Consider the following 13,594-nt stretch of genomic DNA (forward strand, 5'->3'; position numbering starts at 1 on the left):
TTTGCGCATCCTTCTTGCGTCACATAGGACGACCGGCGACGCCCAGGGCTGCTACTCGGGATGATGACGCCGGCAGCCAACATTGTTGTCGATCTCCTGCGTCCATCGACGTAGTTGGGGCCGTCGCCAGCCGGGGCTACCGGTCGCGGCCTGCTTGGATGGCGTAGTGGCTTCCCTGGTGGTCGATCGGTGTGGACGGGCACACGGTCGGCTGCGTCCCAACGCGTTCCCGCAGGCATGCAACACACGTCGACTGTGATCGAGTTCCGCAGAATTCCGCCAATTCGTACACGTTGTCTCACGGGTGAGTGTGGTCATCCAGCATGCTCCACCAAGCTGCCGCCAGAGGCTGAGGCAGCGGGGACCAGTTATCTCTTCTGGTTCTGGAGCGCGGGGGAGCGAGCTTAACGGGTGCCACTCGCACCGCCACCTCTAGTGAGCTAGTTTCTTTCCCCGGTGCTATGACCACCATCTCATCGGCCGATGTTACTACTGATAGGCGGAACTCCCCTTCAACGGTATCCACAACGCTGACTCTCCCCATCAAGATGCCTCGCGCCCTTCTGCCCGTCGAACCCTGGCCGTGGGTTCAGCCAATCGTCCAGCTTGTCCTTTTCTCCACGGCCGTTTGCCACCGAAACCGTCCACCACGGCGCCGCACCCCCGGGGGAATCATCACTCGCCGGACAGCAGTCAGCCCGGCCGTGGCTCCTAACTTCTCTTCTCCATGCAGGCGCGTGCAGGACGCCCATCAACTGTTCAGATGGCCGCGAGCAGCGTTCCACCCTGGCCAAGTGTATGGTAAACGAGGAAGTCCATGCCCAATATGCCGCTACTTCGTGCCCCATCTCTGCCTACAACGGATATCCTGTCCATACTCTTCTCCCCCCGCCGAGCAAAAAAATTCGCTTCTATCTCTGCCCAAGCGATCCAACGGTTTTCGCCCTGTACATCATACATGTCATGCGTACCGGCTTCAATGAAGGTTCTTCCCGTAGGAAACCCTTCGTAGACTCCCGTCCAAAGGGCTGGCGTCAAGCGCCGTGTCCGACCACTTCAATACTCGACGGGTCGGCCCGTACAATCATTACAGTTACGTGGCCAGCGACGGTCGAGGTTGCACGGTCGGCAACGGACCGTGGTGGTTTCGGTATCCGACGACTGTGCCTGCTTCGCCTGGCCGGAGGCTGCGGATCTACATCCGGCCCTTACTCGTTTCCCGGCGGTGTGCTAGTGTCGGCGGTCGGTCGCCACCTGCGCCCGACGGCCGGTTCTCGGGGTGCTTCGTTTGGCGCGACGGGTTGGCCACCGGCATTCTCGCGCCATATGGCCTTGTCTCCCACACCGGACAACAGATAATCGGCTCCGCCGACCTCCGTATCGTCTGCCTCGGTCGTCGCGACCCGTCAACGGCCAAACGGCCTTCCGCGTCGCCATAGGATTAACTCCTGCCTTGAGATAGGGAAGTCGACCCGCCGCCCTGGCACCGATCTACTTCCGCTTCGTCCGAAGACGTCCGCACATCTGTGCCAGGTCGGCTAGCTGCTCCGGGCTCCAACGGCTGGTCGTCTGCTTCTCCGGGGTTTGCCCGGCAACGGGACCCGGTGGGCTCTCGGCGTGCCGCCCCGTTCTGTCCAACCTGTCCTACTGTGGCTCCCTGCACGGCCGCATCTGCCCGCAAACGATGCGCCTCGTACTCCGTCGCCGTGTGGCGGCAGCCCTGGCTCTAAACCGTTTTATCATGCCTGGCCACGCACGTTACGCGCTGGCCGCACTCGGTAGGTGTCACAAACGCTCCCAGCAGCGCCCACTCACTCTGCTGTCGGGCCGTGAGTTTCGGGAGCGTCGCGGCTGACGATTTCTTCAACTCCTCCCTGGCGGTAACTCCAGCACCGTCTCCTCCCGGCCGGTCGTCGGCGTTTCTTCCATCAGCTGCCTTGTGTAGCAACTCTGCCCGGCCGGGTGAATCTGCTATGCAGTTCAGCCCGGAGGGCGGACTCAGAGAGGTTCTCTGCACAACACCGGTCGATGACTTCCGCCGCCGGCCCCTATCCAACGCTGCCCGAGCTGCGCAGTGGCGACGCAGCCTGTTCCCAGCGTTATACTCAGCGGCTATATCGAATTTCTGTAAGAACGTTTCTAGGGTGGTAGCTCTCCCGCCCAGTAAAACGGCCTCCACTCTCATTCGAATCGCGCTGTGGATACGCCTCGAGCTGGTCTCCGGTTTTCTGCTCATCCCTCGACTCTGCCGTCGTACCCCTCTATGTCAGCCTCGCCCGGGCGCGGCGTTCGGGGATATCGGCTTCTCCCACACCGGCTGTCTTCAGTTGAGTCTCGGTCGTACCGATACGTAACATGCCCAGGCCGGCCTCCGGCGTTACGCCTGGAGCTTGCGCTCCGTCGCTCGCCGGGCGTGTGGGGTTACGTCGTCGGCGTAGTCCGGTGTATGGCTCCATCATTGTCGGGCGCTTGTCGTCCGCTCACTGTCCCGACCCCTGTCACCCGACCCGGGCGATCTCAGGGTATGCTCACCAGCCCGTAGCGGCTCTGCTCCATCAGGCGCCCTAACGCGTACCCGGCGGGGGTATCGCCGGAGATCGCTGTCGAATCCCACACACGGAGGTGTCTCTTCCATCCGGTCCTCGGGGAATCACCGCAATCTCTTCTGCACTCCTTTCGTATTCTCGGCTCTCAAGCTTCTCCGCAAAATCCTGGCCACACGGCACCAATGTGGCGTTTTCGTGTTTGCGACTTCTTCTAATCCTGGTCCTGCAGCACCAGTGTGGCGTTTTCCGGGCGTGATCCTCTGTTCACGCGCACCAGTGTGGCATTTCTCCGTCGCTTCTTCTTCTCACCGTTTTCGTGATCGTATAGTACCTTGTTGCGTTGTGTTCTGTACCTACCGGCAGTATATCGCCGGCTCTTCGGCAGGTCTGCGGAGTGCGTGAGTGTGCGTGGATGTAGCTCGACAGAGATACTACACAAGCCGGGAATACGTTTTAAGTGCTTAAAGAGAGCCGTTTATTCGCATACAAAAACATGTCCGCATTCGCGCGAGGTGACACACAGTATAAGTTATACGCCCTTGGTTGAAATCCAATCTAATCCGCCACTCCTTTCCCCCCGGTAAAATGTTTACGTTACTACTAACTATCTCTTAATTTCTATATTAGAACTCCCCCATTACTCTTCCCCTATATTATCTGCCTCTTGTGGCGCGTAACAGTACTCCTTATATAGCCCCCGCGCGATTCAAATACAGCTTCTCATTAACCAATGAGAATCCTTTGCGCGGAAATACATGTTGCGCGTTATTTACTGGCTTCGCGCATCGCGGATTGAAGATGCACATCCCCTAGGCCAATCACAGAGCAGTTCGCCCAAAATACCCACGCGCACGCGCACATGGGTTTGTCGCATCGCGGGTTGAAGACACAATCTCTAGGCTAACGACCAGAGCTTCACGCCAAAGTACACACACACGCACGCGCAATGCCTTGCACATCGCGCGATTGAAGACACACATTTCTAGGCCAATCAGCAGCGGCTTCGCGCTACAATACCTGCATGCACGTGGCAATGACACAATCGCGAAGTCACTAGACCCAGAAATACAATGGCCCTGTGTAAACCTACTACTAACCGCGCTGACATAGTAATACATTGTTGGCGCGCTTTGTTCTAAAACCAGCGCTTTGTTCATTGCGTGACCTTGCAAGGCTGCTAGCCGTGCAACTGTAAATACATCCCATGGGGCTTGATGCACCGAGTCCTTCCGAGCCGGCTACCTTCTACGGCCGTGGCCGGCCTACCCCCCGCCCGTCGCCCTCGCGAACGCCCCCGTAACCCCGGCGTGTGCCAGCAGCCGCCGCGGGCTCGCGTGTGGATTCGCTTCACCGGCCGGCGCGTAACTATGCGCTCCCCGGCGCACCTACTTCGCCGCCGGCGCGTACCTACCCCCCTCGCGCACCACACTATCTCGCCTAGCCGGCAAGCGTACCGCGCACCCCGGCGCCACCAGCTATCTGACTCGCCGACCGGCGCGCACCACGCACCCCCGGCGTACATCAATCTCGCCGCCGGCGCGTAGCGCGCACTCCCGGCGCACCACTATCTCGCCGCTCGGCGCGCTAACACCACCCCGGCAACACACTATCTCGGCCGCCGGCGCGTACCCGCCCACTCCCGGGCGCCATATTCGCCGCCGGCGCACACCACGCACTCCCGCGCGCCCGCACACATCTCGCCGCACGGCGCGTACCTAGCACTCCCGCGTACAACTATTCGCGCCGGCGCACACACCGCACTCCGGCAGACACTATCTTCGCCGCCGGCGGCACGACACCACGCAACTCCGGCGCACACTATCTCGCCGCCGGCGACACATCCACGCACACCCCGGCGTACATCTATCTCGCCGCGCGGCGCGTACTTAGTCGCCCCCGCTACCCTCGCGGCGACATACACTATCTCCGGCGCCACGCACATAACCCCACAGTACCGACCGCCGGCGCGTACTATGCGCCCCCAGGCGTACACTATTCTCGCCGCCGGGCGCACATCAGCACCCACCGGCGTATACTCTCTCGCCGCCGGCGCACACCACGCCCACTCCCGGCCGTGCACCGGGTGAAGCGCAAAACAGGCTGCCGCTTACAATAGCATAGAATACAGCTGAAGAGATTAATTTGGTCTTAATCATTTATTACAATTATCTTAGCGTGGGATTTATCCATTTTTTGTTGTTTTTCTTCAAACCTAAGGCGGCGCCAGTGTCTATTACGTTACTACTTTACATATCTCCAAGAGTAGATAATAACACCATGGTGTTATTATCTACTCTTGATATCTCATTTCAATAAAAGGTTTTTGGCATCTATGCTGTGTAAACATAGGCGGCAATGTGGGAAATTGTTCGGAGCGCGTTGTAGTTATTAGAGTGACACATTTGGATACATATTTATCCAGTTAAACTCATCACGAATGAGTGTTTTTCTACTTTATATGCGTAATGTCAATATATTTCAGGATAAATTTGGGCGCTCACACATACACACGCATACACGCACAAGCGTACACACAAACGCACATACGCACGGCGCACACACGCACGCACGCAGCACCCACGCGCGCGCTGCAACACCACGCGCGCGCGCATCACATTTCATGGCACACACAGACACACACATTGACACACAACCACACACACACATCCAGGTCACACACACACACACATCACACAACACACCACTCACATACACACAACACACACACACACACACACACACACACACACAACGCCACACACACACACACACACACACACACACAACGACACCACATTACACACAGCGTATACACACACCGACCAACACACGACACACACACACAGCACACACACACACAGCAGGCACACACACACACACACACACACACACACACACACACACATACACATGACACGTACACTAGCACTCGCACGCATATACACTAACAAAAACCCACGCAAACACCCACACATCGATTGACATTAAGTTTGAGCTTGATAACGCTGCATCGATGATCTCAAATAGCAGAAATTCGATTACTTCGCGTGAAAAGATGCGCATGCGCAAAGGAACATGCATTGTTCGGCCAAGCAGGTATATTGTATGAGTGCAAGGAAGCATTCGAAAGATATGATAACCTCTATAGCAGCCCGTGTTTCCATGCTGCGAGCTCTCACGGTAATTCAATGATCTAATGTACGTGCTTTGCAATACACAAACAGATCACTACACGTGGCAAGTGCTGCGGTTTAGTAAGTCACTATGAGTTTACTATAGAGCAGTTTAAAGTTATGCTTGGTCGAGCTGTCCCGGCACCTGGTTAAATAAGAAGCTATACCTGGCTGAGTAGCTCTTGACTCATTAAGTAGTTACATGGATAATTGAGTAGCTACCTGCCTGATTGATTAGCTTCCTGGCTGATTGAGTAGCTACCTGGCCGAGTAGTTACCTGGCTGACTGAGTAGCTACCTGGCTGATTGAATAGCTACTTGGCTGAGTAGCTACCTGGCTGAGTAGCTACCTGGCTGATTGAGTAGCTACCTGGCTGATTGAGTAGCTACCTGGCTGATTGAGTAGCTACCTGGCTGAATAGCTACCTGGCTGAGTAGCTACCTGGCTGATTGAGTAGCTACCTAGCTAAGTAGCTACCTGGCTGAGTAGCTACCTGGCTGAGTAGCTAACTGGCTGATTAAGTAGCTACCAGGACCCGGTTCCACAGACGTGGATTAACTTTAAATTAACTCTGAGTTAAAGCTAACTCTGAGTTAAACTCACTAACTCTGAGTTAGTAAACTCCGAGTTAAATTTGGGTTTCATAAACATGGATTAAATCCTGAGTTAAGTAACTCCGAGTTAAATTTGGGTTTCATAAACATGGATTAAATCCTGAGTTAAGTAAATCGGAGTTAAATGTTTAAACTCAGAGTTAGTATCCCATAATTCCACGTAGTTAGAACTGACGAACATGATAGACGCATGGTAGACGCATAGACGATAGACGCATAATAGACGCACGAACATGGTAGAAGGTGTAATGAAAAAACGTTATAATGAAAACCGGCAGCGATAAATAAATGATAAAGGATTGAACCCGCGACGCTCGCGTCATTATAACGACGCTTTAACAGCTGCGGCTATTGCGAAATACATCCACCCACCCACCCAGACCATAAAACCACACAGTCCCACAGTCCACAGTCACAGTCGGTTCCACAGTCGTGGATTAACTCTTAACTTTGAGTTAAATTTCTTAATTCTGAGTTAAAAGTTTACTCAGAGTTAAATTCCGTTCCACAGTCGTGGATTAAGTCTGAGTTAAATATATATATGCCTAACTCTGAGTTAAAATTTAACTCTGGTATGAACCTAGATTAAACTCTTAACGCAGGGTTAAAAATCAAGTTACATTCGATTTAGTTATAGATAGTCTTCGGTACAATCCTTTAGACTTTGAAGACTAATTTCTACGAAGTTATAGTTTAGCTCTAGGATACGAATACTAGAGCTAATTAGTTTCCGTGTCCGATCCCCCGCTGGCGCTCGAACATACGGTGTTTGTTTACGTTTGTTGCTATGGTTTGTTGTACCTTGGTCGGCCATTGCTGGCGTACCAACACTGATCCCGGCATTCGTACGATGATAATACGGGAAAATGTACGATATTTAGCGATTTCGCAATAGCTGCAGCTGCTAAAGCGTCGTGATAATAACGCGAACGACGCGGGTTCATAATTCATCATGATAATAATTGGGAAAATATTTCCCATCATTTATTCATCGCTGCCGTTTTCATTATAACGTTTTTTCATTACACCTTCTACCATGTTCGTGCGTCTATCATGCGTCTATCCTCTATGCGTCTATCGTCTATGCGTCTATCATGTTCGTCTGTTCTAACTACGTGGAATTATGAAATACTAACTTTGAGTTAAAACATTTAACTCTGAGTTACTTAACTCAGGATTTAATCCATGTTTATGAAACCCAAATTTAACTCGGAGTTTAACCTTCAGGCTCTACCTGGCTGAGTGCTCTACATGGATTATTGAGTAGCTACATGGATGATTGCGTAGCTACCTGGCTGAGTAGCTACCTGGCTGAGTAGCTAAATAAAGTGTAGCTACAGTCAACGTAACGCATAACATGTTGCGCCGTGTAACGAATATCGTCCAGAATATGAGCCAAATATTTGCATTTTTTTAGTTAATCTACATATAATCAGTCCATTCTATTGCCCCGGTAGATGTCATTGGGCAAGCATAATAGGGTGGGGCAGGTAGTAGCGCTGTAGAGCGGTCTGGTGAGTTACGTGTAAGCAGCTGTGTCATGTTGGTATTCTGTTGCCATGTTGGCATTCTGTTGCCATGTTGGCATTCTGTTGTCATGTTGGCATTCTGTCATCATGTTGGCATTCGGTTGTCATGTTGGTATGCACACATTCATGCCGTTCTTCCGCAGGAACGCTGAAAACACGCTTACATGTGTTACGCTGTTAACGCTCTATGGAAGCTAGTTTTATTGAAAGGCATCTCGGATTTTCATACGCTCTGATTATTAAAGGAGTATATGGGTATATATACACGCTCTATTCATCTACTTCTAATTATATTTATATATATAGACGTTAGTGCACACTGCGCACACATGCGCACGTATGCACGCACACGAATACCCAATTATGCAATCCGGAATGCATACAGGAATTCGCAATAATGATTTTATCTACGAGTATACTAATAAGCGCATGCGCATAGAAGCCATCGCTACATGCACTCGAAATCATCTCCAATTGAACTGCATCTATAATGAGATGCTAGTTCAATCGACCTCCACGTACAGAAATACACAAGCAGTCTCACGCATAGTCGGCGGCCGTGCACCCACGAGTCTACTCCTCAATCATGATCAAACTAGAACTAAGACGCATGCACGCAGGCACGCATGCACGCATGCACGCATGCACGCATGCACGCAGACGCGCGCGCTCTCTCTCCGCTCGCAGTTCTCCTGATGCTATATAACATGGACACTGTTCCGAGTGTGACTAGACTACTCAGCCTGACCCGCCGCACATTTGCTAACCATCCGAGAAAATCCGGAACTCCTCGGGAGAGGGGGGGGGGCGAAGAAATATCTCGCTAGTCTTCGCATCGCTTTAACAGAATTTAGGTTTTCTGTTTTATACACGAAAACGCGCTCGTCCCTGGTGCAACAGCCGGTGTAACAGCCGGTGGATAAACACAAGAACGTATTAATAAGGTAATAATAATAATAGCGCCTTTTTAATACGCTCTTAATTAAGACCACGTCCCCTCCATAGAACTGGAATAGAATATAGACTCTATGGTAGTTCTATGGTCCCCTCCCACGAATGACAATGTGACACATACGTGTAAATGCACGGCGTCGTAGCGAGGGGACAGCCGCGAATGTCAGACAGCCGCGCATGTCATTTCTAAATTGTCGCCCTACACGATGTGTGCGCATGCGCATAGTGATGCATGGTGTCGGTCGCTACCCAGCTACGAGACTAGAAGAAGCTGTGCGCATGCGCACTGCTCACCACCACGGGTTGAGACATCACGCAGGGCCGTGCGATGCTGAGTGCGGAGTGACGGAGTCAGCAGCAGCAGCAGCAGCAGCAGCCAGTATCCATGCAGTGCGGCGCGGGAGCGGATTAACAAACACCACTGCCGCGAAAAGCTGCGCGCACCAGCCAAAGCATCCCCACCACCGTACTCGCAGCAGCCGAGTCGCTCCGAGCCTTCCCAAACATCGCCGAGCAAACCCAGGCAGCAGCGTCAAGGCAGGCGGCCCCCGGTGGCGACTCCTGGACGTGACACAAACGGAGGCGACCCCTGGATGTGACAATAACAATGACAACGCGACGGAACAGCTGTGAGAATTCTACTGGCATCACTCGTGAGAGTTAAGAGTTAACACGTCTCCATCGGTCTACCCGCGCTCAGCCGCCTATACGTGACGTTCTGCCGTGCAGATAGCGAGCAGATAGCTAGCAGATAGCAAGCAGATAGCTAGCAGATAGCGAGCAGATAGCGAGCAGATAGCGAACAGATAGCGAGCAGATAGCGTGCAGATAGCGAGCAGATAGCTAGCAGATAGCCGTCAGGACTGCAGCGCCACCAGCAGGCGCGTGGCGGAGAGCTGACAACGAGCGACACAGATCCGGTGACACACTGAACGCGTGGATCTATCGATGCGACTAGATATCGTGACACTTGTCCCACTCCCGGTTTCCTCAGAGACGTTTCTCTCTACCTTCTCGGAACATGGGACAGGCGGAAGATAGCAGAGGTGGACAGCTGCTAACTGATCTACCGGGACGGGAGTGCGGTGGTGTGCTGGAGAACGACGAAGAGAGGAAGAAGGAGAATCGATAGCAGGCGCTATCCGTACGATCACCTCTGTGATCGCTGCATATATATGCTAGCATCACTGTGAGCCGCGTATCTACCCTAGCAGCGAGCCGCTATCTCGCTCGATAGAGAGACCGATCACTGTGCTGCGATCAACGTAGAATACATGTGGGTATACCATTGCGGTGATATATACTCACCAGAGAAGATGTACAATCGATCTACGCCAGTCTTCTTCTCCACTTTCTCCAGAGTATCTGTGAAGCAGTTCTTTTCGTGCAGCCAATCGTTTACGTCTTTCTTCCAACCCATTACGCGCTCGTGCAGTTTTTCGTGTACTGCTGCCGCCATGACGCCTAGATGAAAAGAGAGCGAGAGAGCGAGAGAAACGAGAAAGGAAGAGAGGACAGATCAAGGTTCAACAACTCAAGCAGTGCTGGCGAGTGATAGAGCAACGTGGTTGACGATGGAGCGATAGAGTGACGGCTACGCCCAGGCTGCCGAGTCAGCAGTATTTATACCATCGCTCGGCTGTAGACAAACAGATTATAGCAGCGCTCTCCCCGCCCACTATTGCGATATCTAGAGCTATAGGAAGTATACGCTTCCTTATGCTGCACTCTGAGAGAGGAACCTGAGAAGTGCGTTACACCGGCTTCCCCTTCCTGCGCTACGATGACGTATGAAGTGACGCTGACATGTGCGGGAGGAGCGTTGATATTTGCATTATTAACACAGTAAACATTGAAAAAAAACACATTAGTAAACATTAAAGATCATGCGCTATTACTTTTGTAATGATAGCGGGAGTTAATTACCAATGTTAGTTAAGTAAAACTATAGGGCGTGATTTATGTATACATTGATAAAACGATTTTATCAGTAATTGAGGTACATATTTGTATTTAAATTGTGACTCTGAATGTATTAAGCGTTAACGTTTGTATTATTAACGCAGTCGACGTAATTTGAAGATGACTCATTAGTAAACATGGACGCTTACGTACTATTACTTTTCACAATAGCCGGAAGTAGTTGCTTACGTTAGTTAAATAAAACTAGGGTGTGATTGATGTAGGCGTTGATGAAACGATACTATCAGTAAAATGTACATATTTGTCTTTAAATTGTAACTCTAGCTTGTAGTAACGTGAAAATAAAGGCTAGTCATCTCGCACCCAACCTATTTCATACATATAGCGTAAAGTCCATCACCTCGCTGCCCCACCCGCCCCTCGCTAAACATGACTCACGTGCGCAGTGGTTGCATTGGCTGTCGTATATCGCAATAAACAACGTGTAAGTAGTCAGTAACTGCGCGGTTAGTGTAGGCGTTGTGCATAACCGTTGTTTGGCGCAACTTTTCATCGCCGTACACGTATAAATCTGGAGCCCTTCCTAACGTCTACAATTCGGTTTGTTAACACACGAGAAAAATATCATCTATAACCGTCATAACGTGAAAGACATAGTATCTAGCGTTCACCACGAGGTGGCGCGAGATTGCAATACCAGTCAGGAGTTTTAGATACATTTCTATTCACATGGAATTCAACGCTGTGGTCGTGTGTTGCAGTCATAGAACTAATGTATTAGATAGACATTCTAGATATGTCTATCAATACATTTTCACGAGCATAGCTAACTCGATTTTGCCTGGGGGCTTTGCAACATAGGCAGTTGACCATGGGAAATTCACAATTGACCATGTAATAATATCTGCACTTATCTGAAGGTGGCATCTGCCCTCTTACCCCCTCTCCCTCTGCTAGATACGACCCTGGACCCGGTTCCACAGTCGTGGATTAACTTAACTCGGCTCAAGGATAGAGAGCATGTCCAGTAATAAACATCATCCTATCCTATCACCGTCCTGGACATCATCTTTATCCTTGAACCCTTAACTCAGAGTTAAAGTTCATCCACGTCTGTGGAACCGGGTCCAGGTGGCTATGGTTGCAGTAGTGCGATGTATGAATGTATGTATTCATTATAAAGCCAGTGTGAGGAGAGAATTCACATTGTCCAAACACTGCCACGCTTTGTTGCGTTGAATGTTGTTTTGCCAAAACATTTACACACACACATACACACACGCACGCACACACGCACACGCACGCACGCACGCACGACGGCACGCTACGCGCGCGGCACACACACACGCACACGCACGCACGCGCGCACACGCACGCACACACACACGCCAGATATATCAACCGTGTGTATAATTATATATATAATATATGTATATATATGTGTGTGTGTGTGTGCGTGGTGTGTGTGTGTGTGTGTGTGTGTTGTGTGTGTGTTTGTGTGTGTGTGTGTGTGTGTGTGTGTGTGTGTGTGTGTGTGTGTGTGATGTGTGTGTGTGTTGTGGTGTGTGTGTGTGTGGTGTACATGTATGTGTAACCATGTGGTTTTATACGTTTGTTTTCCACACTTAGTTGAATGTAGGAACTAAACTATCTGATTTCGCCCATATATGCTGCAAGGCTGCAGGCATGAGAGGTAATACGGTCGTACTATTTTACGGTTCAAAAATTAAATAATCATAATAATAGTGTGGCGTTTTCGTGTTTGCGACTTCTTCTAATCCTGGTCCTGCAGCACCAGTGTGGCGTTTTCCGGGCGTGATCCTCTGTTCACGCGCACCAGTGTGGCATTTCTCCGTTGCTTCTTCTTCTCACCGTTTTCGTGATCGTATAGTACCTTGTTGCGTTGTGTTCTGTACCTACCGGCAGTATATCGCCGGCTCTTCGGCAGGTCTGCGGAGTGCGTGAGTGTGCGTGGATGTAGCTCGACAGAGATACTACACAAGCCGGGAATACGTTTTAATGGCTTAAAGAGAGCCGTTTATTCCATACAAAAACATGTCCGCATTCGCGGAGGTGACACACAGTATAAGTTATACGCCCTTGGTTGAAATCCAATCTAATCCCCACTCCTTTCCCCCCGGTAAAATGTTTACGTTACTACTAACTATCTCCTAAATTTCTATATTAGAACTCCCCCATTACTCTTCCCCTATATTATCTGCCTCTTGTGCGCGTAAAGTACTCCTTATATAGCCCCCCGCGGATTCAAATACACTTCTCATTAACCAATGAGAATCCTTTGCGCGGAAAGTACATGTTGCGCGTTATTTACTGGCTTCGCGCACCGCGGATTGAAGATGCACATCTCTAGGCCAATCACAGAGCTTCGCGCCAAAATACCCACGCGCACGCGACTGGGTTTTGTACATCGCGGGTTGAAGACACACATCTCTAGGCTAACGAAGAGCTTCACGCCAAAGTACACACACGCACGCGCAATGGCCTTGCACATCGCGGATTGAAGACACACATTTCTAGGCCAATCACAGAGCTTCGCGCTACAATACCTGCATGCACGTGCAATGACACAATCGCGAAGTCACTAGACCCAGAAATACAATGGCCCTGTGTAAAACCTACTACTAACCGCGCTGACATAGTAATACATTGTTGCGCGCTTTGTTCTAAAACCAGCGCTTTGTCATTGCGTGACCTTGCAGGGCTGCTAGCCGGTGCAACGTGAAATACATCCCATGGGGGCTGATGCACCGAGTCCTTCCGAGCCGGCTACCTTCTACGGCCGTGCCGCCTACCCCCGGCCGTCGCCCTCGGCGAACGCCCCACGTAACCCGCG

General features: G+C 51.2%; 1 protein-coding gene across 2 annotated transcripts in view; it reads right to left on the reverse strand.

Moving 5' to 3' along the window:
- The window catches only part of LOC106809573 (receptor expression-enhancing protein 5-like), a 17,492-nt gene extending 7,018 nt beyond the window's left edge, over window positions 1-10,474 (reverse strand). For both annotated transcript variants that reach the window (XM_014812700.1, XM_014812701.1), the window contains exon 1: window positions 10,126-10,474. In XM_014812700.1, the coding sequence (XP_014668186.1) occupies window positions 10,126-10,276 (151 nt within the window). In that variant the 5' untranslated portion in view covers window positions 10,277-10,474. The remainder of the gene's footprint in view (window positions 1-10,125) is intronic.
- Window positions 10,475-13,594: the final 3,120 nt, after the last annotated feature.

The sequence above is a fragment of the Priapulus caudatus genome, unplaced genomic scaffold, assembly GCF_000485595.1.
Source record: "Priapulus caudatus unplaced genomic scaffold, Priapulus_caudatus-5.0.1 Scaffold364, whole genome shotgun sequence".
In the NCBI taxonomy this organism is placed as follows: Eukaryota; Metazoa; Priapulida; class Priapulimorpha; order Priapulimorphida; family Priapulidae; genus Priapulus; species Priapulus caudatus.